The 22,705-nt window shown below is 46.1% G+C and overlaps 1 protein-coding gene across 1 annotated transcript in view; it reads left to right on the top strand.

The window, feature by feature from the left end:
* Positions 1 to 22,705, top strand: part of Clstn2 (calsyntenin 2) — a 378,995-nt gene that overhangs the window by 311,270 nt on the left and 45,020 nt on the right. The window contains exons 6-9 of the mRNA XM_042665750.1: positions 6,672 to 6,867; positions 7,564 to 7,772; positions 13,815 to 13,964; positions 19,979 to 20,164. Of these exons, the coding sequence (XP_042521684.1) occupies positions 6,672 to 6,867; positions 7,564 to 7,772; positions 13,815 to 13,964; positions 19,979 to 20,164 (741 nt within the window). The remainder of the gene's footprint in view (positions 1 to 6,671; positions 6,868 to 7,563; positions 7,773 to 13,814; positions 13,965 to 19,978; positions 20,165 to 22,705) is intronic.

The raw sequence follows: 22,705 nt of genomic DNA, 5'->3' as shown, positions 1-22,705 counted from the left end.
CAGCACCCAGGCCCAGAGTTCAGGCCCCACGACCGGACCCAAAAAAAAAAGAAATTATGGAGCTGGGCACCATTGGCTAACGCCTGTAATCCTAGCTACTCAGGAGACTGAGATCTAAGGATCATGATTCAAAGCCAGCCTGGGCAAGGAAAGGCCTTGAGACTCTTACCTCCAGTTAACCCCTAGAAAACCAGAAGTGGCACTGTGGCTCAAGTGGTGGAGCACTCACCTTGAGCTGAAGAGCTCAGGGACAGTGCCCAGTCCCAGAGTTCAAACCCCACAACCGACCAAAAAAAAAAAAAAAAGATTATGGAATAGATGGGTAGGTGGGTGGGTGGATGATGGATGGACAGACTCAGGACTCTGACCTCCCATTTCTAGCCAGTGTACAATCTCGAGATCAACCTAGTCCAAGAGCCAACCATATAGTCTTCACATGAGGACACAGAGCCCAGTCCTCCTATGCACTGTCTGCTCAAAGCAAGTGAAACGTTGCACTGCTATAAGGCATTCTCTGAGATTAAAGCAGTAGGAGACAGGAACATAAGGAACCCACTCCTGGCATGTCAGGCCATAAAACCGTGATGCTGCAAATGTGCGGCAGCAAGAAATCACGGGTGAGGGAGACAGCAAGACAAATATCTGCTGGGTTTTTAATTAACTGCCTCTAAATAATGAAAATGAGCAAATTGGGCTCACTTTTCGTAGCAAAATACCATTGTGAGTTGAAGGCTTCGTAGGGCCTTTGATGGAGAGGTGTAAATCAGGCTGCAGCTCCCTCTGCTACTTCCCAAAGCCCATGTGCTGTCTAGCCTGGCTCGGCCTCCTCCCGTGCAAAGCACATCAACAATTATTTTTGTACCAGAGCTTGTGGGAGGAGAAATGTGTGAAAAAAAAAAAAAGCCAGACACATTGGCTCCTACCTGCCTCTAGTTTCCTGTAGTAATTGCTTTTACACTGCGGCGAAGCCAGGAGTGAGCTGAAAGCGGACTCTTTAAAACCATGGAGATGGCAAATTCCAGCTCTGGCTTATGGCTGTGTGGTAACACAGGGAGTGTTTCTTAACCTTTCTGTGCTGTAGTCTTTTCATCTGTATGAGGGAAGAAAGCTTGGTACTTGTAAAGGGGCGGCTCTTTGGCACAGTGCCAGGTCCCTAGTAAAGTTCTCAAAACATACTAAACAGCGTAGACATCCTACCTTAATAAGGCAGGATTCAATATTGCACTGTTAGTATGGTGCTAACTTGAAGTTTCTTCTACATGCCCTTTAGTGGGAGATTTGCTTATATCTATGTGTTGAATTTGAGTAAATTCTTTTATGCATCTTTGCAAACAGTGTTCATTTTTCTCCTGTATCTGGTACATTTGGTGAATTACATTGACTGGATCTTGCATTCTTGATCTAAATTTTAATTAATCATGTGTTAAATTGTGTTCAATTTGCTGATATGTATTGTGAAGATGTTTATATCTATGTTTATAGCCATTAAAGGTCTTCAATTTCCCTTCCTAGGAATGTTTTGGCATCAGGTTGGTACTAGTGTATAAAAAGAATTTCATAAAAAGGGCTCCATTTTCCTCTATTTTTCTGAAAACAAATTATGTATGGATTTTTTCCTCTTTCAAATACATGATAGAATTCACAGAAACCATCTAGGCCTGGAGAGCAAGTGAGCAAGCGAGAGAAAGAGAAACACGCAGAGAGATGGAGAGACAGAGGGACAGAGAGACTCGTTATATATTTATACATACGTGCTGTTAATTCTTTCATATATGACTTAAATACAATAATTATGTTGTCTACTTACCTTGACCTCTTCATTTTCTGGCTTGATCTTAGATCGTTCATTTCATCACAGTTTTTAAAAGCTGTATATTTTTCGCAAAGCACAGATTTATCCACAGGCCACAAGTTTTGAAACATGCTGCTTATGTTGTCTTCATTTTCAATTACTTTCTAATTTTCTTTTCATTTTTTTTCTTTTATCTTTGTACTGCGATAGATCTGGTTTAGTTTTTCAATACCTGGAGTTTCTGTAGATTTCTGGTTGTTAAATGTAGATTCTAAGTGTTTTCTTTTGTGGGCAGAGGATATATTCTGTATATTTTGAGACCTGCAAGCTCATTGGGACTTGTTTGATGGCTCTGTGTAGGGTCTCTCTGAACTCAACAAGTGAGTTTGAAAGGACAATGTATTCTGTGCTGAATGTAGTGATCTATCCACATTAGGTAAGACATGACTGGGAATGTTACTTAGGTTATTGATTTTTTTTTGTTCTATTCTATTAATTACAGAATGAAGTGCAGAAATCCTATTATAATTGTGAATATCTCTCCCTTTAATTATATCCATTTTGCTTCTTATATTTTGAGCCTGCTAAGAAGACATTAGGTAGTATACTCACTTGAGAATTCAGATACCCATGTTACCTCAAGCATGACCTCTGTTCAGTCTTTCTCCTTGAAAAAGATTGTATTTTTTCTGGGCTTTTTAGATGTCAAGTAAGTTTGAACCGTATCCTCGATATTTTCGAATGTGATTTTTTAGAAGACTGGGTTGTCATATTCCTTCAAAAATTATTGATATTTTCTTTCAACAGCCCACTAGCTCGGCTAAACTCAAACCGTCAGCTGTTTCTTGCCTGCTGAGGTGTCAGTTCAGACCCCTGGTTCTCAGGGCTCTTTGAGTCTGTCTCCCAAGTAAAGAGTCCGAGGCTGGCCAAGGCTTGGGCGGAGTTTTCATGGAGATCAGGCTTCCTCTTCTCTTGACTCCTTTTTTTTTTTTCCCCTTTCTTCCCCTTGTCTTCCTCCCAAAGTTGTAAGCATCCACACCGAATGCAGTCTCCACATAGCCATGGCTACAGCAAAGAATCAAATCAGAAAACTCACCCATTTCTAATATCCAGTAAGCTGCTACTTCTCTCCAAAATCTGTTTGTGTGTGTGTGTGTAATGGTAATGGAGCTTGAACTCCAGACCTTGTGCTCTCACTTTTTCTGCCCAACAATGGTACCCTGCCACTTGAATCATGCCTCCACTTCCTCTTTTTGACATTTAATTGGAGATAAGAGTCATGGATTTGCCTGCTGCGGTTGGTTTCAAACTGCAACTGGAAGACCTCAGTCTCCTGAGTAGCGAGGATTGATAGGTGTGAGGCACTGGTGCTAAGCTAAATCTGCCTCCTGGTGAATATTTGAGCATTTTTGGGTGATGAGTGGCCGGGTTCTCAGGTGTCTGGTGCCGTGGGGAAGAGGGTCTGTGTGTTAGAAGTTTATCCATCATTACCAGAGGCAAAATGATTTTGTTGTCATTGTACCAGTGAGGAAATGAAGATCTGGAGAGACTTGAGGGGTTATAAAGATGGCATTGTAGCAAGTCAGTTTGAGTCTGTGTTTAACTGACCAGTGGGCACTGTACCCCATGCAGTGTCTTGGAGTAGAAGCCCTGAAATACCTTCACAGACACATCCCGTACCTGAGACAGAAGTGGTTTAGGATGCAGCTCCTTCCTTCCTTCCCTCCCTTCTTCCCTTCCCTCCCCTCCTTTCCTCTCTCCCTGTCTCTTTCCCTCCCTTCCTCTCTCCTATCACTCCCTCCCACCCTCTTCCCTCCCTCCCTCTCTCCCTTCCTGCCTCCTTCTCTTCCTCTCTTTCTCCCTCCCTCTCTTTCCCTTCTTGCCTCCTTTCTTCTTTCCTTCCTTTCTTCCTTTCTCCCTTCCTCTTTCTAGTGGAGTCAGGGAATCAAGTCAACCACCCCTACTCTGAAAGCCAAATTCAAACTTACGTGTACCCAGCAGTGACAACTTCCCTCAGATCCTTGATCTAGGCTCTGTGACCCAGAACAGCACTTGAGGAAACCCTGCCTGCTCTAAAATACCCCCCAGGAAACATCAGGAACTGAATATATACAATAGATTTCATAGGCCACACATCTGGACACTGAAGAGATGTGGTTTCCTGGCAGAGTTCCTCAGTGGGAGAGTGCTTGCCTGGCTTGTGTGAGTCTCCAGGTTCAATTCCCACTGCTACCACCACACAGCAAAGAAGTTAGTTCAACTGAACTGAATAGAGCTTAGTTGGGTGGAAAGATACAAGCATGAAGTTTATTTTATTTTGGCCTCCCCATTGGGTCTCCTCTCCTTTTTCTCCTTGGGCTCCCTTCTCTCCTTTCTCTTGTGAAGGATTGCTGAGTCTTGAGAACTACTTTGGTTGTGATCAGATGTTCCCAACAGAAAATTACCCTCATCTATTTTAGGTTTAACTTGACTCTTCAAAGAGAAACAGTCTGATTAGCCTTATAATCACAGTGAGAATTGGGCCCTGCAGAGAATGCTCCAGAATTAGTGTGGGTACACGGGTAACATTCTCACACTGGCATTGATCTTAAGATGGAATCACAAGGCTGGCCCTTTAGAGGTTCATCCATTCAACCACAGATAATTCAGAGCAGAAATTAAACTCAAGGATGAGATGAATCTGCCCCACCCAGAAGGCTGCAGAGCTCAGCCTGTCAGAACGGGCAAGAGCTGAAATGCCCAGCATCCCTGAACAACCACAGCTAATGAGAACACTTGTTCCTCCTACATCCTGGCCCACCGCCTGTCTGTCTGGTCCCTTACTCTATAACTATATTTGAGCAGTGGCCAGGAGGGCAGGTAGAGAAAATGGAATGTTCATAATGAAATTGAAGATCGAAGAAATAATAAGGAAAGCAAAAGCCTGGAGGTAACGTTGCTATTGATTGAACGTGGTGGAAAACACTGTTTGGAAGAGACCAGGGCCTGCTTTCCGTATGTGAAACAAGGGACGTCTCTCCTGAGCGAGACTTGAATTGCCATATGATTCGTTCTTGGACATGTCCCTGACGGAGGGGGGGGGGGTCCCCTCTGTAAGTTTTGGGGCTGTTTGGAGATGGCATGACATAGTGGAAGGTACTGGATTTAGAAGTCGGTCCTACCTGAGTTCAAGGCTTAACTTTAATTCTGTGACCTTGGACAAGTTATTAGCCTTCCTGATCCTCCTCCTCCTTCTCTTCCTCCTCTACTCCTCCTCCTCTTTCTCCTTTCCCTTTTCCTCCTCCCATACTTATAGAAGTTTTAGAAGAAGCCTTGCAAGTTTATTATAAAAGTCAGATGAGATTCTCTGATTAGAGTTACCAAGCTACCCCAAGCAGGCAAGTAGCTAGTCATGTTATGTGGTCTCCTCAAGGTCGGCTCTGGGCAGAGCCTGGGCCGAGGTAAGGCTAAGCGAGGCTTCTCGGTGTCCCCCTTGGCACCATACTTGCCTCTTCCTGGTCCAGGCGGTGTGCCTGGGTCATAACAAGGTCATCTGTGTCAGACAAGGATGAGGATCTCGAAGTCAGTGTGCCTCCTCCCCACACCACAAGCTAGACCGTCTCACAGGTGGCACAGTTGAGACCCAGAAAAGCTGTACAGTGTGGCTTCAACCGATCAGTTACTGGTTAAGCAAACCTGAAATTTGGATCCAGAACTCTCTACCCCAACCTTACACCATCCACATTGTACAGCGCTCACAGCCTACCAGCTCTCTCAAGATAGGAAGAGGGTGTGTGTGCCCCAAATTATTGGCACATTGCACTTAATATACAGAACTCGTTTACATTCTGGCGTTAAGAAGTAAATATCTATTTACCAATGGAGAAATGGGGGAGGGAGAGAGACACTCATACAGCCTTATAACTTGAATGCAGAGAAATGGTCGTAATAAATATCAACCCACACCACAGTCAGCTCTCAAAGAAGAATAGTTTCTCAGGTTCCACAGGGAATCTTGAACTCACAGACGCTCACCCCCATTGGTACAAGAGAGAAATTGCCACTTGGAGCCATTCCCTGTCTCCTCCAGGAGAGGGTGTGTGAAGAGGGTTACTGGAGGAATATGGGAGGTGCAACCAGAAAAACAGGAGTAGAGACTCGAGGATCCCACTAAAAACACAGGTCTGGTTCAGAAGATCTGTGTGGTCCAGGATTCTATATTTCTTTCCTCCCTTTTTTTTGTTCTTCCTTCCCCCCCCCTTTCTTCTTTTCTTCCTTCCTTTCTGCCTTTTTTTTTCTTTAAATAGGATTTCACACTAACCAGCCCCCAGACCCAGAAAACATAGCTGACCTCAGACCAAGGTCTTCTACCTCACCCTCTTGAGTAATGAGGATTACAGGCGTGTACCACCACACCTGGCTATTGTATCCATCAGCAGCTCCAAATTCATCATCTGCTCCTCCAAGCAACACAGCTTTCCAGTACTAAGAATGCTGCCACAGGGCAGAAGACTGAAAAGCTTTGATTCCCTCCCCTCTGCACTCCTTTGTCTTTTGACCCTAGGCAAATCCCTTAAACCCAGACTGAGCAAAGGGCAAGTGGAATGTGTAACCTGCTGGGAACCCTGGGGAACTGGTGAGCTCAGCCATTTTCCAACACAGGGACTCACCGATTTTTGCCCCCACTAAGAATACCTGATGAGTGACACTGCCACACATGAGACATTTCCATTTTATCTCCATGAAGTGAACACGTTGGTCAGGATCTCTGGAGAGCAACGAGTTCAGCTTGAGAATTCGAAATGTGTAGAGTGAACTGCTTGGAGATTCTTGGCTTGTGAATCTGGCCCAGCATGGCAATTCCCAGCATCCCTCCTCACTGTCCAACGTCTTTTTACAGGGGAAATCTGTGCGTTCAAGATACACGGCCAGGAGCTGCCCTTTGAGGCCGTGGTACTCAACAAGACATCCGGGGAGGGCCGGCTCCGCGCCAAGAGTCCCATCGACTGTGAGTTGCAGAAGGAGTATACATTCATCATCCAGGCCTATGACTGTGGTGCTGGGCCCCGGGAGACAGCCTGGAAGAAGTCACACAAGTGAGTGAGTGCCCAGCCAGAGCAACCTAGACACTGGCCCCCTTCCGTTCACCGTGCAGATATGTCACACCTGCTCTCCAAGCCCCCTAGGGCCATTTGCACAAACCGTTTTCTACTCAAGGAATATTCTACCTATATTTCCTGCCTGGAGGTTACTCCTAGATCCACCTGCAGGACCTAGTTCAAGGGGTCACTTCCTCCAGGAAGGCTTCTCTCAGCCTACTCTTCCCTGAAGCCCTAGTCGAGACTTTGCTCTGGGTTTCCACAGTGCCTCGTGCCTCTCCCTGTCACAAGACTCCCCATCTTGAGCTGTGTCTGTTCTGTCCATGATCAAGTTTGGCTCAGAGTCTTAACACAGTGAGGTTCCTTTCTTCCTGAATGGAAGGATGTGTAAACAATGAGTAGAAAAGAGAAAAGGGAGCAGATGAACAAGAAATACATTGCTGAGAGGCAGAGGCAACAGGAAGGACAAGAATGGTGGATTTTCTGGGGAAGATTCACTCAGAACATGGGCAACGGGGCAGGGAGATGGGCCCAGTGGAGGGAGGACAGAGCACTCAGGCAGCAGTCATCCAGCCCGGCTTGAGCTGCCTCCCCCACCCCCACTTGCCCTTGGGCTGAGTCAGTGCCCCAGGAAGCAGGAGGGGATGCTGGGAGCTATGACACTCTCTCTTGTCTTTCTGATCCATGCTCCAGGGCTGTGGTCCATATCCAGGTGAAGGACGTCAACGAGTTTGCTCCCGCTTTCAAAGAGCCAGCCTACAAGGCTGTGGTGACAGAAGGCAAGATCTACGACAGCATCTTGCAAGTGGAGGCCATCGATGAGGACTGCTCCCCACAGTACAGCCAGATTTGCAACTACGAAATCGTCACAACGGATGTGCCTTTTGCCATTGACAGAAATGGTGAGTGTCCTGAAGGACTCCAGTGAGGGTCAGGGAATTAAGCCAGCCCTACCACCACCACCCCTACCCCTGACTTTCCTAAAGACCGAGTACAGACCCCCGAATGGGCCTGGCAGTGATATCCCTGCTCAGACTCTTGATCTGGGCTCTGGAACACAGAGAAGTACTTGAGGAAACCATCTTCACATGACTAGCCCTGCCTGCTCTAAAATATTCCCAGGAAACCCCAGAAACTAAATACACATGGTAGATTTCACAGGCCACATATCTGGAGACTGAAGAGATTTGGTTTCCTGATAGAATTTCCCAGTTATTCTGATAGCAGTCATACCGTTGGCCTGGCCATCTCTGGGTCCCTCCTCCCCAGGACAAGTTGTGACATGACCCACCACTGCCCAACAACCCATTTTCTGTTCCCAGGAGATGCTCAGGGAGAAACAAAGAGGGGGATGCTTTTTTTTAATCCAAGCCATGGATATTGTCAGGAATCCTGAAGGCTCCTACCAACGTCCCTTTTCAGAATTTTAATCCTAATTAGAACCTCATGTCAAACCGAAAGGACTTGAAGTGGTCCCATAAAACTATTTGGATTATTTCCGATTTTTTTCTGTCACCATTAATATCAGTCTTGTTATAGAGTAAGCCTGCCAGCTGGAGGCCTGACCTACTCAGACCTGTAATTTTCCATTCTTTGATTATAATCAACTTGTATTATTTGCCAAGTATATTGTTAGTTACTAGAATGAATGTGTTAATACCTGTATATAATCCTTACATTGCTTAAAATAACATGCAAAGACCTCACAAAGATGCAGCATTTGCAAGAATCCATGTTCATGAGCTCTGATGACTGAAAGAACACTGTGATTAGTTGTAGACATTGATGGAACTCAAAAAACAGTCACAGACTAGGCACCAGTAGCTCATACCTGTAATCCTAATTACTCTAGAAGCTGACATCTGAGGATCACAGTTCAAAGCCAGCCCAGGCAAGAAAGTCTATGAGACTCTTATCTCCAGTGAACCACCAGAAAAACCAAAAGTGGTGCTGTAATTCAAGTGGTAGAACACTATCCTTGAGCAATAAAGCTCAGGGCCAGTGCCCAGGCCCTGAATTCAAACTCCAATTTGAGCATATTCAAACATACACACACACACAGAATGAAACTCACTATATAGTGAAGACAAATGATAAAATAAGAGGCATCAACGGTGATATTAATGTAGAAGGCATGTCATGAGCCAAAATTGGCCAACAAATTCCCTCTAAACCTGTGAGAGACAATCTCTACAAGGAAATACCTTCAGTCACTTTCTTGTTGTTGTAAGTCTTACTGGTGTTGAGGGCAGGTAGAAACTTGCTCTGTTATATAATGTTATGCATCCTGAGAACAACGGCAGACTCCATAGAGAATGGAACCAAGTAACCCCCTCTTCCCTGGCCTGAGCCAGTGGTGTATCTTGAAGGACAAGCTAATCACCATAAGACCAAAAAAAAAAAAAAGAAAGAAAAAATAGCAATAGATTAGTTTTACTATAAAAGGTGTAGGAAGGACAGCTACAGACCTGGGCATTGCTAGATGCTAATTGTACAGGTTAGGAGTTCAATGCACAAGAAAGGAAAGGGGAAATGCTAGATTTGAGTTAATGTTCCATTCTGGACCAAAAAGAGGATTGTTTTAATTAGCAGAGGCTGCCAGAATCAGAAATAAACACTGATAGCTTGCCCTGTAAGATACCTGGCCTGTCCCCATCCCCCCCCACACACACACACACGTGCGCATGTACATGCAACATACACATATCTATAGAACATCTGCTTAGTGTTTTCTCCTCCAGATTTCTATTCTCCTGTAATCAGTTGTGTAGCCTGTCCTCATAAAGGCTTTGGAGTTTTTCTTTTTTGGTACCAGGACTGGAGCTTGAATCCAGGGCCTTTTCCACCCAAAGCTAGTGCTCTTCTCTCTTCAGACATAGCTCCACTTCCAGGTTTTGGTGGTTAGTTGGAGATAAGAGTCTCATGGACTTTTCTGCCTGGGCTGGCTTGGAACCTCAGTACTCAGATCTCAACCTCCTAAGTAGCTGGGATGACAGACATCAGACATGAGCCACTGGCGCCCAGCTAAGTAAGGCTTTTGGAATTGGGGGAGTGACAAATCCATGGTGAATAAATAGCAAGACAAGACAAGTGGAGGGATCTGTGAGAAGTGGCCAAGCTCCCCTTGGCCTCCTGCCCCTCCCCCGCCATCTCGAGAGCCAGCACCCAGTGAGAGACGAAATGCCAGTTCTTTCATCTGAGGGTAAACTGCCCCAGTCATGAAGATAATTACTCACCTTGATGAGCCATTTCACTAACATATGCCAATTTATTTCCCTGGCTGTCTCATTAAAAGTGAGTAATGGGCCTTTGCCAGGCCTCTGCCTCTAACTTTGGTTTACAACCATAAGATGAAGAGGAGAGTGGGCAGTCCTGAGGAGCGCAGGCCCCAACAGCGAGGTTTACGAAAGCAGTTCTCTAAGTAATGAAGGCAAGACCTAGGGGCAGACACAGAAGCAGCTCCCATTCTAATGAGCTTCCCAGTTGGCCCTCATCCATCACTTCTCTGGATGACCTTCTCAGCTCCTTGAACAAGTTCTTTGCATACATGCATAGCAGGGCAAGTGCTGCTACATCAGGGGAGCTCTCATCGAAGCCTGGGTTTTCTACACCTTTCACCATGTGACGTTCAGGTAGCTGATTCCTGGTCATTCCTACCTGCCAATCTCTGAGCTGGGGGAAGAAGAGAAGCAGGACAAAAAAGACAGAAGACACAATATAGAGTTAGCCTGGTCTGCCTTTTTTTTTTTTTTTTTTTTGTCAGTCATGGGGCTTGAACTCTGGGACTGGGCGCTGTCCCTGTGCTCTTCAGCTCAAGACGAGTGCTCTACCACTTGAGCCATAGCTCCACTTCTGGTTTTTTGGTGGTTTATTGGAGATAAGAGTCTCACAGACTTTTCTGCCTGGGCTGGCTTTGGACAGTGATCCCCAGATCTCAGCCTCTGAGTAGCTAGCATGACAGGTGTGAGCCACCAATGCCTGGCTAACCTGGTCTGTCTTTAACTTGAGTCTCTTCCAACTGGAGGCCCTCAGTTTCCCTCCTGGCATAATCTTGACAGTAACAGCCTACCACATATGGGGTTCTGAGGTCTCACAAAGAGGCTAGGGGAGAGAATAACATTTTCTGTGTACTCTTACCTGAGTTTAGTGTACGTTCAGATCATCTGACAAGGTCCTAAGTAAGAAAACTCGTCCAAAGATGGCAGGAAAAGACCCACTGGCAACCATCTCTAAGATGGATGGCTTTCTCTGAGCTTTCAAAACATGTTCCATGTGTATTTTGTCCAAATTTGACACTCCTTTACACAACAATGGCATCTTTGACCCAGTTCTTCAGATTCTATTTTGAAATATGTTCACACACACGCAAAGCTGCTGTAGGTAGAGAGGGCAAACAAGTTTCCCCAAACAGTTTCATTAAGATTTGTTTACTGAAGGGGAGCTGCCACAAAGTGAGCCACAGACTCAGCCCCTGTGTGTATTTATTTTCTTACTACAATCAATAGTGTTTCCTTTGTCTGCTTAATGTCACACAGATGGTAAACCCCAAGTCTCCTTCCACTAAGAGAAGTTATCTTTTGAGAGTCATTTACCTTTAAAGAAAGGGGAAGTCCAAACTTTTTGCTCATAATTCAATTTGGCACTGTGGATAACAGACTACTCATGGTTTTAGTAAACTTTCCACCGATCCCTCCTCTGCAACCACTGTAGTTTCAAAGGAGTTGGTTAGGAGAATCCACGGAGAGCATTCTAACCCATTTCTGAACCCATCCAAACCCATGCAGTCCTCTGGGACTAAGTACAAAAACAAATATTTGATGGGAAATGAAATTTTGACCATCATACACAGTGCCAGAAATACATCAAACCCACTTTTCTTCAGGGAGTTTTGCCTGACTTCATTAAATTAAACGCCACCTCCAATCAGTAGATGCAGTTGCATTTTTAGAAAACAGCCCAGAGCACATAGTAGGCTCAAATTTTCCATATCTTGTATGCTGTTAAAAGATAGTTCTATAAAGGGAGCTATTTTTGACATGTCCTTCTTGGTCAGAGTAGTCACCCCTCCCTATCATGCTCCCTCATTCCCCCCCTCTTCTCTTCCCAAACTACTGAACAAGTGGGTTCATTGTTCCATTTCACACATGTCTGTAAAGGATTGGGATCAAATTCACCTTCCACTCTCCTCTCCATTCTCCTGCACACACACACCCCCCCCCGACACTCATACCCATAACCACACCCAATATGCTACATTCACGTCACATACATGTTAATTGTCCAAAGGGGTTTCACAGTAGTGAATCATGCAGGCCTATGCAGTACCTCAATCAGATTGACACAGCCTGCTCTCAATTTCCCCATTCCCACCACCCCCTAATACTCAACAGCTTTCAATAAGCTTCATTTTGCTTTCATCATTTGTAGATGCAATATGAATGCAGTATTGTTATTCACCCGCTGATATTCTCTTCTCTATCAATCTCCGGTCATCTTAGTGGTCCCATAGTTGCCAATATCTTACATACACACACACACACACACACACACACACACACACACACATACACGGGATCATGTGTGTTTACATATATATTTATCTTTTAGGACTAGCATCCCCACAGGACCAACTTATTCTAATTCTTGGTCCTATGTTTCGAGTGACTTTGTATTCCACCCATGACACTAAGGTTGAGTGACTTTGTATTTCGCCCATGACACTAAGGTTGAGTGACCTTGTATTCTGCCCATGACATTAAGGTCCTCCATGTCCCCAATCCTGTCACTCCACCTGGTGGCACCTGATGAGCACTGTCCCAGGAGTATTAGGTGGTTGATGCCTCAGTTTGTCTAGCCTTTAAGGTAGAAGCTCTGCTCTCAGTTCCCATCCTTTAGTTAATTTCAGTTGCATGAATAATACACATCACTTGCAATGGGAGAAAACTCATCTAGGTAATTTGCCTTAAGTTTTGATGAAATGCAAGTATCTACCTGAATCAACCATTCTGTGTTTGTTTATTTCTGGATTTTGGCTTGTTTTATAATTTTTAGATTCTTAATTTTGCTTCTGGTAAAAGATTTGCATTCTAGTTGGCATTTGAGTTCTAGTTTGCCTTCACCCTCTCCATCAGACAAAAAAAAAAAACACAGACAGACATTATTCCAGCAAAGGAAGACTTTACTGTCATGGAACAAAACATTTTTATTAATGGGCATAGGGTTATTATTTCTTCTTAGGAACAAAATCATATTCCAACAAAACAGTCTAATACATTTTTTTCTGATTATCAAATATTTATTTCCAAGTGGTAGTATCAAGCCTGCAAGAACAAAGCAATACACTTGACTCTGAAAACATTGGACTTTCTTGGAGAAGAAAAAATAATTTTTTCCCTCTGAGCAAGGAATCTGTTATTCTGTGTAGCTTTCAGAGGGGAGGTCACACGTTTTCTTATTGATTTTACTTCCTATTTGGTAGCAAAATAATGTGAGAAGCAGCAGCGAACACTCCTGGCGACAAGCCCAGATGCTAAAAAATATGTGTCAGGACACTTACTGAATTCCATCCTTTTCCAGAAGTTCCATGACAGATGTACTGTCTTTGCTCTCGATCAGAGACAGCCATGCAGGCCCACCTCAGGAGGGAAGTTTCTGGAAGCCCATTACTTATCAACACAGGCAGTGGATTCCAGATGTGTGCTTGGAATCCCCTCACAGCCCCAGTACACCAAGAGGTGGCTCCAGCCAGTGGCTCCAGGAAGCCACCATCAAAGCATATGGTGGCCTCAGGTGGAGGCCAGGCTTCTATTTGCCCTTGTTAATTTCTTTTTCTTTTTAACAGTCATTTTATTCTTGTCAGGGTTGATGGAGCAGAGAAGGGATGTTGAATGAAGGTGGGATGGTTTGCTTGACCTGAAACGACTTCAAATGTTCTTGTTCCTCAGGCAACATCAGGAACACAGAGAAGCTGAGCTACGACAAGCAGCGGCAGTACGAGATTCTGGTGACTGCCTACGACTGTGGACAGAAGCCCGCTGCTCAGGACACCCTGGTGCAGGTGGACGTGAAGCCAGTCTGCAAGCCTGGCTGGCAAGGTGGGCCTGGGCTTACCAGTCTTGTTATATGAAGGCAGCCTGGCCTGCCCTACAGAGTGTGCTGGATACGGTCACAAACCATCACAACTCTTAGTAGAGGGTTTCTGGAATGTACTTGTTTTGCCACAAGAAATAGACGTATTTATCCAAGAAATGGAGATGCTTTCCCCATTTTACAGTTGGGGTTGTCAGAAGCAACATTACTAATGTCAGTGCCCAGTGGCTTGGCATGGGGACAGCTTTGAAACAGTAGTACTAACCCCACAGTGCACAGGAAAAACGGCCTGAGCATCTGTTGGCTTTACCCAAGGGCACAGAGCACATTCCAAGTTTTCATCCCTTGCTGAACACGTGAGCAAAGATGGTCCCAGTCCTTGTGCTCATACAGACAGGTGGGAGATTCAGAACCCAGCCTTGGGACAAACAGGACTTTGAAAGGTTGACTCTGGGAAGGAAGAAGCCATGGTTCCCAAAGGACATGGAATTTTGTATTGCTTTAGATGAGAAAGCCAATGCTCACGATGATGGGGTCTAACCTAAGGGGAGCAAAGAAGGCTGGGCCAGTGTGTAGGTAGATCTTCTCCTTGAGAGAGAGTCTGCTAGTCCTGACATCCTCACCTCCTGTGAACTCGTGGGGTGCAAAGGCTCTCTCCACTGGGACAGTTTTCAAGCTTCAGAGAAATTTGTATATGTGCATCATGGACAACCAGATATAGGCCATTTCTCAGCCCAGTCTTCTAATTGCTGAGGCTCCAGAGTGTGGAGGGAATTTTCTGTCTGGCATTGTCTGGCCTGGTGTTTTCCAAGTCTGTCTGTCTATTTCCAGAGCATTTGGGCACCAACTTACATGACAATGTAGTCTGCCCACCCAAACTTCCCATTGGCCTCTGCTGAGGTAGAGACAGGAAGTGTCTCTACGAGTGTTTCATACAACTCTCCTAAAGCTAGCTATGACTTTACCTCTGTGTATAGATGGGAATCTGAGAGGCTCTGTGGGAACCCACATAGAGGATGTGGATTGCATGGCCTGTGACCTAGTCTGGGCTGTTGGCAGTCACAGAGGACTTCTTGGAAGAAGAGCGAGAAGAGCTGAGGTTAGGCAGTGGTGATTGCATATCTTAGGACAGCAGCAGGTGAGGTGGCAGGTTGTCAGGGTAACTGGTCCAGGTGAGAAGGGATGATGGCTGTTAAGATGGGAGTATGGGATGCGACTCAGCACCAAGAAGCCCCAATGGCCCTTCAAACACCTGGGTAAAATGGCGCGAGGCTCTGAAGGATCTCTAGATTGAAAAGCGCTTTGGAAGTTGGCTTTAGGAAACAGAACTGCTAAGGTAGTGTTTAAAGCAGCATATTCCAAATGACCCTCAGCGAAGGGCCAGAGGTTTGTTTGCACAGCCATACATGGAACACTACTTTGTGAAATGCTGAGCTGAAAGAACCTTCTTGAAATAAATGAGATAATTTTTAAAAGTAAAAACTGAGTAGTCAACACGATATAAATACAAGCTTACTAGATTCAACAAATACAAAATGACTCTAGCAGACAACTTCTAAAGTAGATCAAGTGATTATTCTCCCAATCTCTGGACTTGATTCACGACAGACATGTAACAGGTAGTGAGAGGTTGGGCCCGGTCTGCAGGCCAGAGCAAGTGCTACAGTTCAAGAACTCACCTTTGGCCCTACCCTCCACAGGGCAGGATTGGCAGGGGTCAGCCGCCCTGGTTAGTACGTTTAGCAAGCCGCCTTTTCATGACCTGACAAGGCAGGACTGGTTCTCCACACGGAGAGTGGCAGGCCACAGAGAAGGTCCCAGGATGCACCTGGGCTTCAGAAAACTGAGATTCCAGAAGCCATCTCAGTTTCCTGGGCTCCCCAAAGTAGCCTGGAAGTGTGCCCTGAGGAACCCTGTGAAAGGTGTGGGCCTCAGGAGGAGGCATAGATGAAGGAAGCAGTAACCTTAGTGTTGGTCTGGCACAAAGCTTCAGTTTTCTGGCATTAGAAAGCTGGAGAACCTTTGATGAGCAACAGTGTTTTTAATGTGTGCGTGCTGGTGCTGGGGCTTGAACTTAGAACCTCATGCTCTCGCTCAGCCCTCCTACCTCTATCTACCTCCACTTCCAGCTTTTTGTTGGTTATTTGGAGATAGGAGTTATTCTAAAATACAATTCTCAGACCTCAGCCTCCCGAGTAACTAGGACTACAAGTATGAGCTACCAGTGCCTTGGCTGGACAAGACAACTTGGAGGGAAATTTTCAAGTAATTTCATTTGACATTTATTGAAAATATCTAGGGAGAGTAAAAGGATTGAAAATACATAGAACTTTCCAAGATTTAAGCCATTTATAAGACAATTTCATTACATACATTAACCACAGCCATTCAAACTAGGTTGAGAGAGGTGTGTGTGTGTACATGTATGCATGTGTGTACACGTACACACACACACACATACACACACCAGCTGTGTTTTGAATCTTCCCTCCTTTCAGTGCCTGGCAGGCTTTCCCCATAGTAGCTGGCCAGGGGCTAGATGTATGACAGATAAGCTAGGTGTGCCATTCCACATGGGCAGTAGCAGGTGTCCTGACCTATGGACTCTTCCCACCTTTGGCAGAATTGGGGTGTGTGTGTGTGTGTGTGTGTGTGCGTGTGCCTGTGCGTGAACATCCTAATATCCTAATTTTTGCATACCTGATTCTTCTTTTATCTCTTAATTATTAACCACTCACTGCATGGCAGACACTGCACGGTGATATCCAAGTCTTGTTCCAGGTGGGCATGGGACATAATGCTGGGATGAACCTTTAAAGGTTTCATTCACAGACAGGAGCTGAAGGAAGAGGAGGCCCAACTGTCGGAACCCCAGCAAGAGCAAGGCCTCAAGGCTCAGCCAGGGACGTGAGCGCAGAGCCACTTACCACCCCTCCCTTTGCCTTTGTAGTTAATTATCTCATTTTAGTCGGAATTAAAAGGTAGTAAAATGCTCTGTGAAAATAAAATATAGTAAATGGAAGAGGGTCAGTAATAAAAGAAGAGGGGAGGGTTCCTTATACTTGTAATTGAGTTCAGAGAGTTTGTAGTTTGTTTCTTTTTAAATGGTGCCTGTGTGTAATTGTTTTTAATTGGAAAAAAGAAAGCCAAATAATTTAATGCTCAGGATGTATGTGCCTATTATGTGTCAGGCATGGGGCTAAATGGTTTGCATTTATTACCTCCTATAATAAACAGTTCAGACTTGGCTGTGTGCATGAAGGAACTGAGGCAGAGAAAAGGAAATGATCTGCCTCCCCCCCCAACACCCTCCTTTCTGTTCCCTCCCCCTGGACATGTTACAAGGAAGCAGGGTTGGTTCCCAAAGCCCCAGTTCCCAGCAGTTACACTCTGTGGTCTCCTTTCACAATAACTCATTAAAATCCTCATCCAGCAAGCACTACTGGATCACTCCCATAATCCTAGCTCTTCAGAAGGCTGAATAGCTAGTCCAAAGCCAGATGAGGCAGAGAAGTTCAAAATGACCAGCACAGTGGGGCTGAAAGTGGTGCTCAAGTGATTGAGTATCAGCCATGAGCATAAGAAGCAAGCAAGGGCAAGGCCCTGAGTGCAGATCCCAATAATGCCAAAAAAAAAAAAAAATCCCTCATGGGAAAAAACCAAGGCTCAGAGAGGTCCAGGAACATGCCCGAGCTTATTCAACTAGCAAGGTGGACAGACGGCTTTGTCCGTGGGTGGTGATACAAGTGGAAATGAGGAGACCCTGATCTTGGAATTATTAAGAACTTTAAGACAAGGACAATGGAGCCACCAACCAAGCACAGGCCGTTCTGAGCCCAGCTGGTCCCAGGCTGGATGCCTCTCCTGCCTCAGTGCCTCCCGCCTCCCTCCGGACGAATACACCATCATACAGCTGCAGACCCAGGATGAGACGCGAACAGAAAAGAATTGAGAAGAGCAGTGAATGCTTCTTGAGGTGTGATTTAAGGAGTCCGGTCAGCCTGGTGCAAAGTTGGCTCCACAGCGACTCGCCGAGGGACCTTCAGGAAATTGTGTCACCCCGTACCAGAGACCAGCTCTCCCCCTCCTCCTCCCTCCCCCTCCCCTCCCTTTCCTCGCCTCTCCTGTGGCCATATTGCAAAGCTGGCTCTGGCTTTGAGACCCCTGATGGAATGGTGAGAAGCCAGTCATCTGGTCCCATCATCTGGCCCCAGAGTTGTTCTTTGACCTTGACTCACAGCAGATACCCTTGAGCCTCTCTCGGCCTGACTCATGTCTAGACTCCCCAGGTCGCGCTGGACTCCTCAGTGCACAAGCCAAGGCCGACTGCTGTTTGCGTCATTTTCTACCTACATCACACCACCTGAAGTCCTGTGGCCTCAAGAGCCCCTGGAGTTCTCCCCTTCCACGTGCCACTCTCCTGAATCTCTGGTGCCATATTAATCACATGTTCTCTCTCCTGGATTCAGAGGTTTTCCTATGGAGGACTTTTCTGACCCTGGAGAGCAAGTCTTTCCCTTGCCTGGCCATTTCTCAGAGATAGCAAAGCACCCATTGGTTCATACAAAATGTAAGGCTCAAGAAACTCAATCATTTTTCTAAGACCAGACAGTCAAGAAGTACAGAACTAGAGTTCACACCAGAGTCTGACAAGCAGCAGTTAACACTCTGAGCTGAGTTCACAGCTGATACCACTGACCATCCCGTCATGTGACCCTACCAGAGGCGACTCCCAGCACGGATGGATCAAGGCATAGCTATCTGGAATGTTCTACCACTCTTGAGTGAAGCTGACTGCTCCAAAGTACCCCCAAACACATACTTCTGGCCTTTTCCAGGCCCAGAATTCCACACATCTGCAGCCCATCTCTCCTTCTTAACCACCCCCTCAGTTCAGATGCGCAGAATGACCAGTTGGAGACAGGCGTGCCCACGGCCACACCATGCAAGTGCACAGTTATCAGTCATTGAGCATCACCGAGAATGGGCTGCAACTCTCAATCACTGCTGTTAGGTATCGGTCAGCTCCTGGGGGCTGTTTCTTTTCCTTGATTGTGGTATTCTTGTGGGTTGCTATTTTGATTGTGATTTTGTTTCTTTCCAGTGTTTTGTTGCCTCCCTCTACTATTTTTCCCTCTACTGACCAGCAATGACAAGATGTCTAGCCCTACTTCAGCAAGTCAGATTGCTGAATGTCAGGAAATCTTTGTGCCTCTTTCTGATCCCAAAAACTGCTCAAATGCCCCATGCTTCTCCCTGCTCTGAAATGAGACACACCCATTCTTAAAAGCCGTGAGGCACAATGGGGAAACTGAGTGACATCAACAACACTCAAAAAAAGGTCATCAGTAATGCATAAAAGATATAAACAGAGAAAACATTAGTGGTTTTATACAATAGAGAAATAAATATGGGACTTGACCTTGGAACAGAACTGATGTTTGGTGGTGAAACCGGACCCATCCACGTCAACCATCCCAGCTTTCCATTGGCTTTGGAGCCTCTCCTCCCTCCGGAGTGTCACAGTGACATGGCATCTGCTCTTCTTCCTGCATCCGCTTCCCCCAGTAAATGCCAGATGGCTTCAAGGTCCAAGTGCTTTGTTTATCTTAGTGCTAGTGTAAAACTGTGCTAATCTCTTTTTCTCCCTTTTTAAAAATGTGTCACTGATGTTTCTGAATGTGGTAGCTTATTCTGTTTTTCCCACAACGCTGAGGAGCTGGTAAATGTTTGTGGCATGTACATGTGTGGTGTGTGTGGGCACACACCTGTGTGTGTGTGTACATGTGTGTTGTATATTCAGTTCAGCTAAGTGTAGCTTGCTGCGTTTCCCAGATATTTCTTAAGTAGAGAAACCTTACATCAGCAAATGGAAAATTTCCATTATCCTATCAACAGTTCCCTTGTATAGTTGTGGAGATGAATGATTTATTGGAAGAAATTCACATTTTCAAAAACAAATGTCCTAGCAGGATTGACGGTATCCAATTTCCTTCTTATCTTTCCTTGGCTTATGCAGACTGGACCAAAAGGATTGAGTACCAGCCGGGCTCGGGGAGTGTGCCCTTATTTCCCAGCATCCACCTGGAGACATGCGATGGAGCCGTGTCGTCACTACAGGTCACTGCAGAACTTCAGACCAATTACATCGGCAAGGGCTGCGACCGCGAGACCTACTCTGAAAAGTCCCTTCAGAAATTGTGTGGTAGGTGCCTCCCACTTGGAATTTATTAACAGCTCCGAAATCATATCTACAGATAAAGTACACCCACGCTACCAGAGTAAGAGAATGAGCCCTTCCTGCCTCACTCACTCTCCAGAATAGGTACTTGCTGTTGGCAGAAGGATCAGAGCTGTTGGCATCAGACATGGCTGGTTCGGACCCTTGTGGGCTTTGGCAAGTGGTAGGGCCCAGTATCTACTCTTCACTGGCAAAATGGGGACCAAATGGCACAGTGTGTCTGAAAGCTCCTGGTACAGACCCAAGAGATGGGGCACTGTGAACAGTGATCTCAGCGTCTTGGGAAGGGGTGGTTCTTCTTTCCACCAAAGCAGCTGCATAGTTTTTAAGGCTCAGCACACTGAAATGTGGGGGCATTGTTCAACCATGATTAAGAATTTTAACATGGTCGGGCGCCAGTGACTCAGGCCTATAATCCTAGCTATTCAGCTGAGATCTGAGGATCACGGTTCAAAGCCAGCCCAGGCAGAAAAGTCCATGAGACTCTTATCTCCAATAAACCACTCAAAAAACCAGAAGTGGCGCAGTGGCTCAAGTGGTAGAGCAGTAGCTTGAGCTGAAGAGCTGAGGGACAGCATTAGGCCCAGAGTTCAAGTCCCATGACCGACAAAAAAAAAAAAAGAATTTTAACATGCCAATGGTGCAACATGAAGCCACATGCTTGCAACGTACTAGGGGACCCTGGATAGGTGTTTAGAACGTAACAGAACTCAGTGGGTTAATACTTTGGTGAGTGTCAAGCTCAAACCAAAATAGCCAAGGGATAAAACTTCGGTGATATATTGCCCACAGCAGGTAAGGAGAGCGTAGGAATCATCTCCAAGGAAGTGTGAGCACTTTATTCAGGGAGGCCATGCACATTCACGTGAAAAGCCCTGGGAGGGCAGGTGCATTCCTGAGCATGTGCAAATCAAGGTATACGTTACTGCGCACACTCCTTTCCTGTGCCCATGCCTGCCCTGCAGAGAGGATTCAAGCCACTGCGTGGCGGGCTCAGAGGGCAGGTGTAACGTGTTCAAGTTCACATACATAGGAGAGTGTCCCGAGCCAGAGTTTAATATCAGCATATTTTAAAACATCAGGATATTAAAAATCCATCCAGATATCAGAAAGTTTTTAGACTAGCCTCTGCCAAAATCAACCAGGCCCCAAAGCTAGAGTGCAGTTCTTCCCGGGGAGCCTGTGGACAGAAGGCTATGCCTCCCGTGGGACCCCCTCCCCACGCTCCCCAGTTCCTCCCCAGCACCCCAGTACCTGGCTCATGCATCCTCCTGCCCACATGCCTCTTTTCCTCTCCCAGCATGTTCCTCCCCATGTTCCCCAGTTCCTTCCCATGCACCCCAGTGAGTCCTCTTCTCCAAAGTCCAGGGACTCCCATCTGACTCCCAGCCATGAAAGCCTTACTCCTACAGGGGGCTGCACCCCTCAGGAGAAGGCTTCTGAATGTGCAGTCTGGCCTGTCATCCCCTGTGGTAAAGTTCAGAGCTAAAGTAAAATGGTGGCTAGGTATCAACACAATCTGTCCACGACACCAGACTGGAGGGGCCTGTGGGGCTGCAGATATCGCTGAACAACGTATAACAACTCCAGTATTCCAAACAGCTCTTGGAAAAACAAGGGGGGAAAAAAAGGAAAGGATAGCAAGGACCTGTGATATTTAAGAAAAATACCTCAGGCCCTGTCCTTCCGTCTTTTATGCAGAAGTCATCCAAGATGACATGGTACTCGGAATGAATACCTTGTGTGCCTAGAGTAAAAGTCAAGCGGCCCCCCTGCTACTGCCGTGGTGGGTTAGAGTCGTTTCCTGCATGTCCCCAGGTTAGGAGCAGAAGACGAATCAGCTTGTTAAAGATCAGAAGGGCTCAAGGGCACCTGGATGTGACTTCATTTCGCATGCTGCCAGGGAAGAGCTGGGGGGCAGAGAGGTGAGAAGGGTGTTCTTGGGGAAAGGAGCTTTGGAGCAAAATCACACGTGGTCTCTGAGCAGCTCGTGCCATCTGGTCCGCCAGCCTCACCTTACTGAAAGCCGTGTTAATTCAGCCAGAAAGGAGAGGCAGTTCACATGCTTGTGCACACACACACACACGCACGCACGCACACACCACAACACAGAGCTTTTATCAAGTGCTAGGAGCTGCCGTGGGGATGAGAGAAGCCTGGAAGCTTACCTTCCAAAAGCACCATCTACCTGCTCCGGGGAATGCTTCCCAGTAACCCCGGTGGCCAGACGAGCCTGCCTGATGTCACAAGTCTCTGGGAAAAGGGCAGAAGCAAAAGATGGAGGACCCCTGGCCCCAGGGTCTAGCTGAGCTTGAAGGGAGATGCAGGCCATGACCTTCCCAACATGGGAGGTGGGTACCTGAGTCCTGTGTGTGGTGTGTGGGTACTGTGACTTATAGAAGATGAATGTGTGTGTGTGTGTGTGGTGTGTGAGTGTGTGAATGAGTACACACACATGTGTGCACAGCATTCATGCATTTGGCACCCTACAAATCTTTATTGACT

The sequence above is a fragment of the Dipodomys spectabilis genome, unplaced genomic scaffold (genome assembly GCF_019054845.1).
Source record: "Dipodomys spectabilis isolate Male_0828 unplaced genomic scaffold, ASM1905484v1 ptg000342l, whole genome shotgun sequence".
Taxonomy (NCBI): Eukaryota; Metazoa; Chordata; class Mammalia; order Rodentia; family Heteromyidae; genus Dipodomys; species Dipodomys spectabilis.
This window is presented reverse-complemented; position numbering and strand designations above follow the sequence as displayed.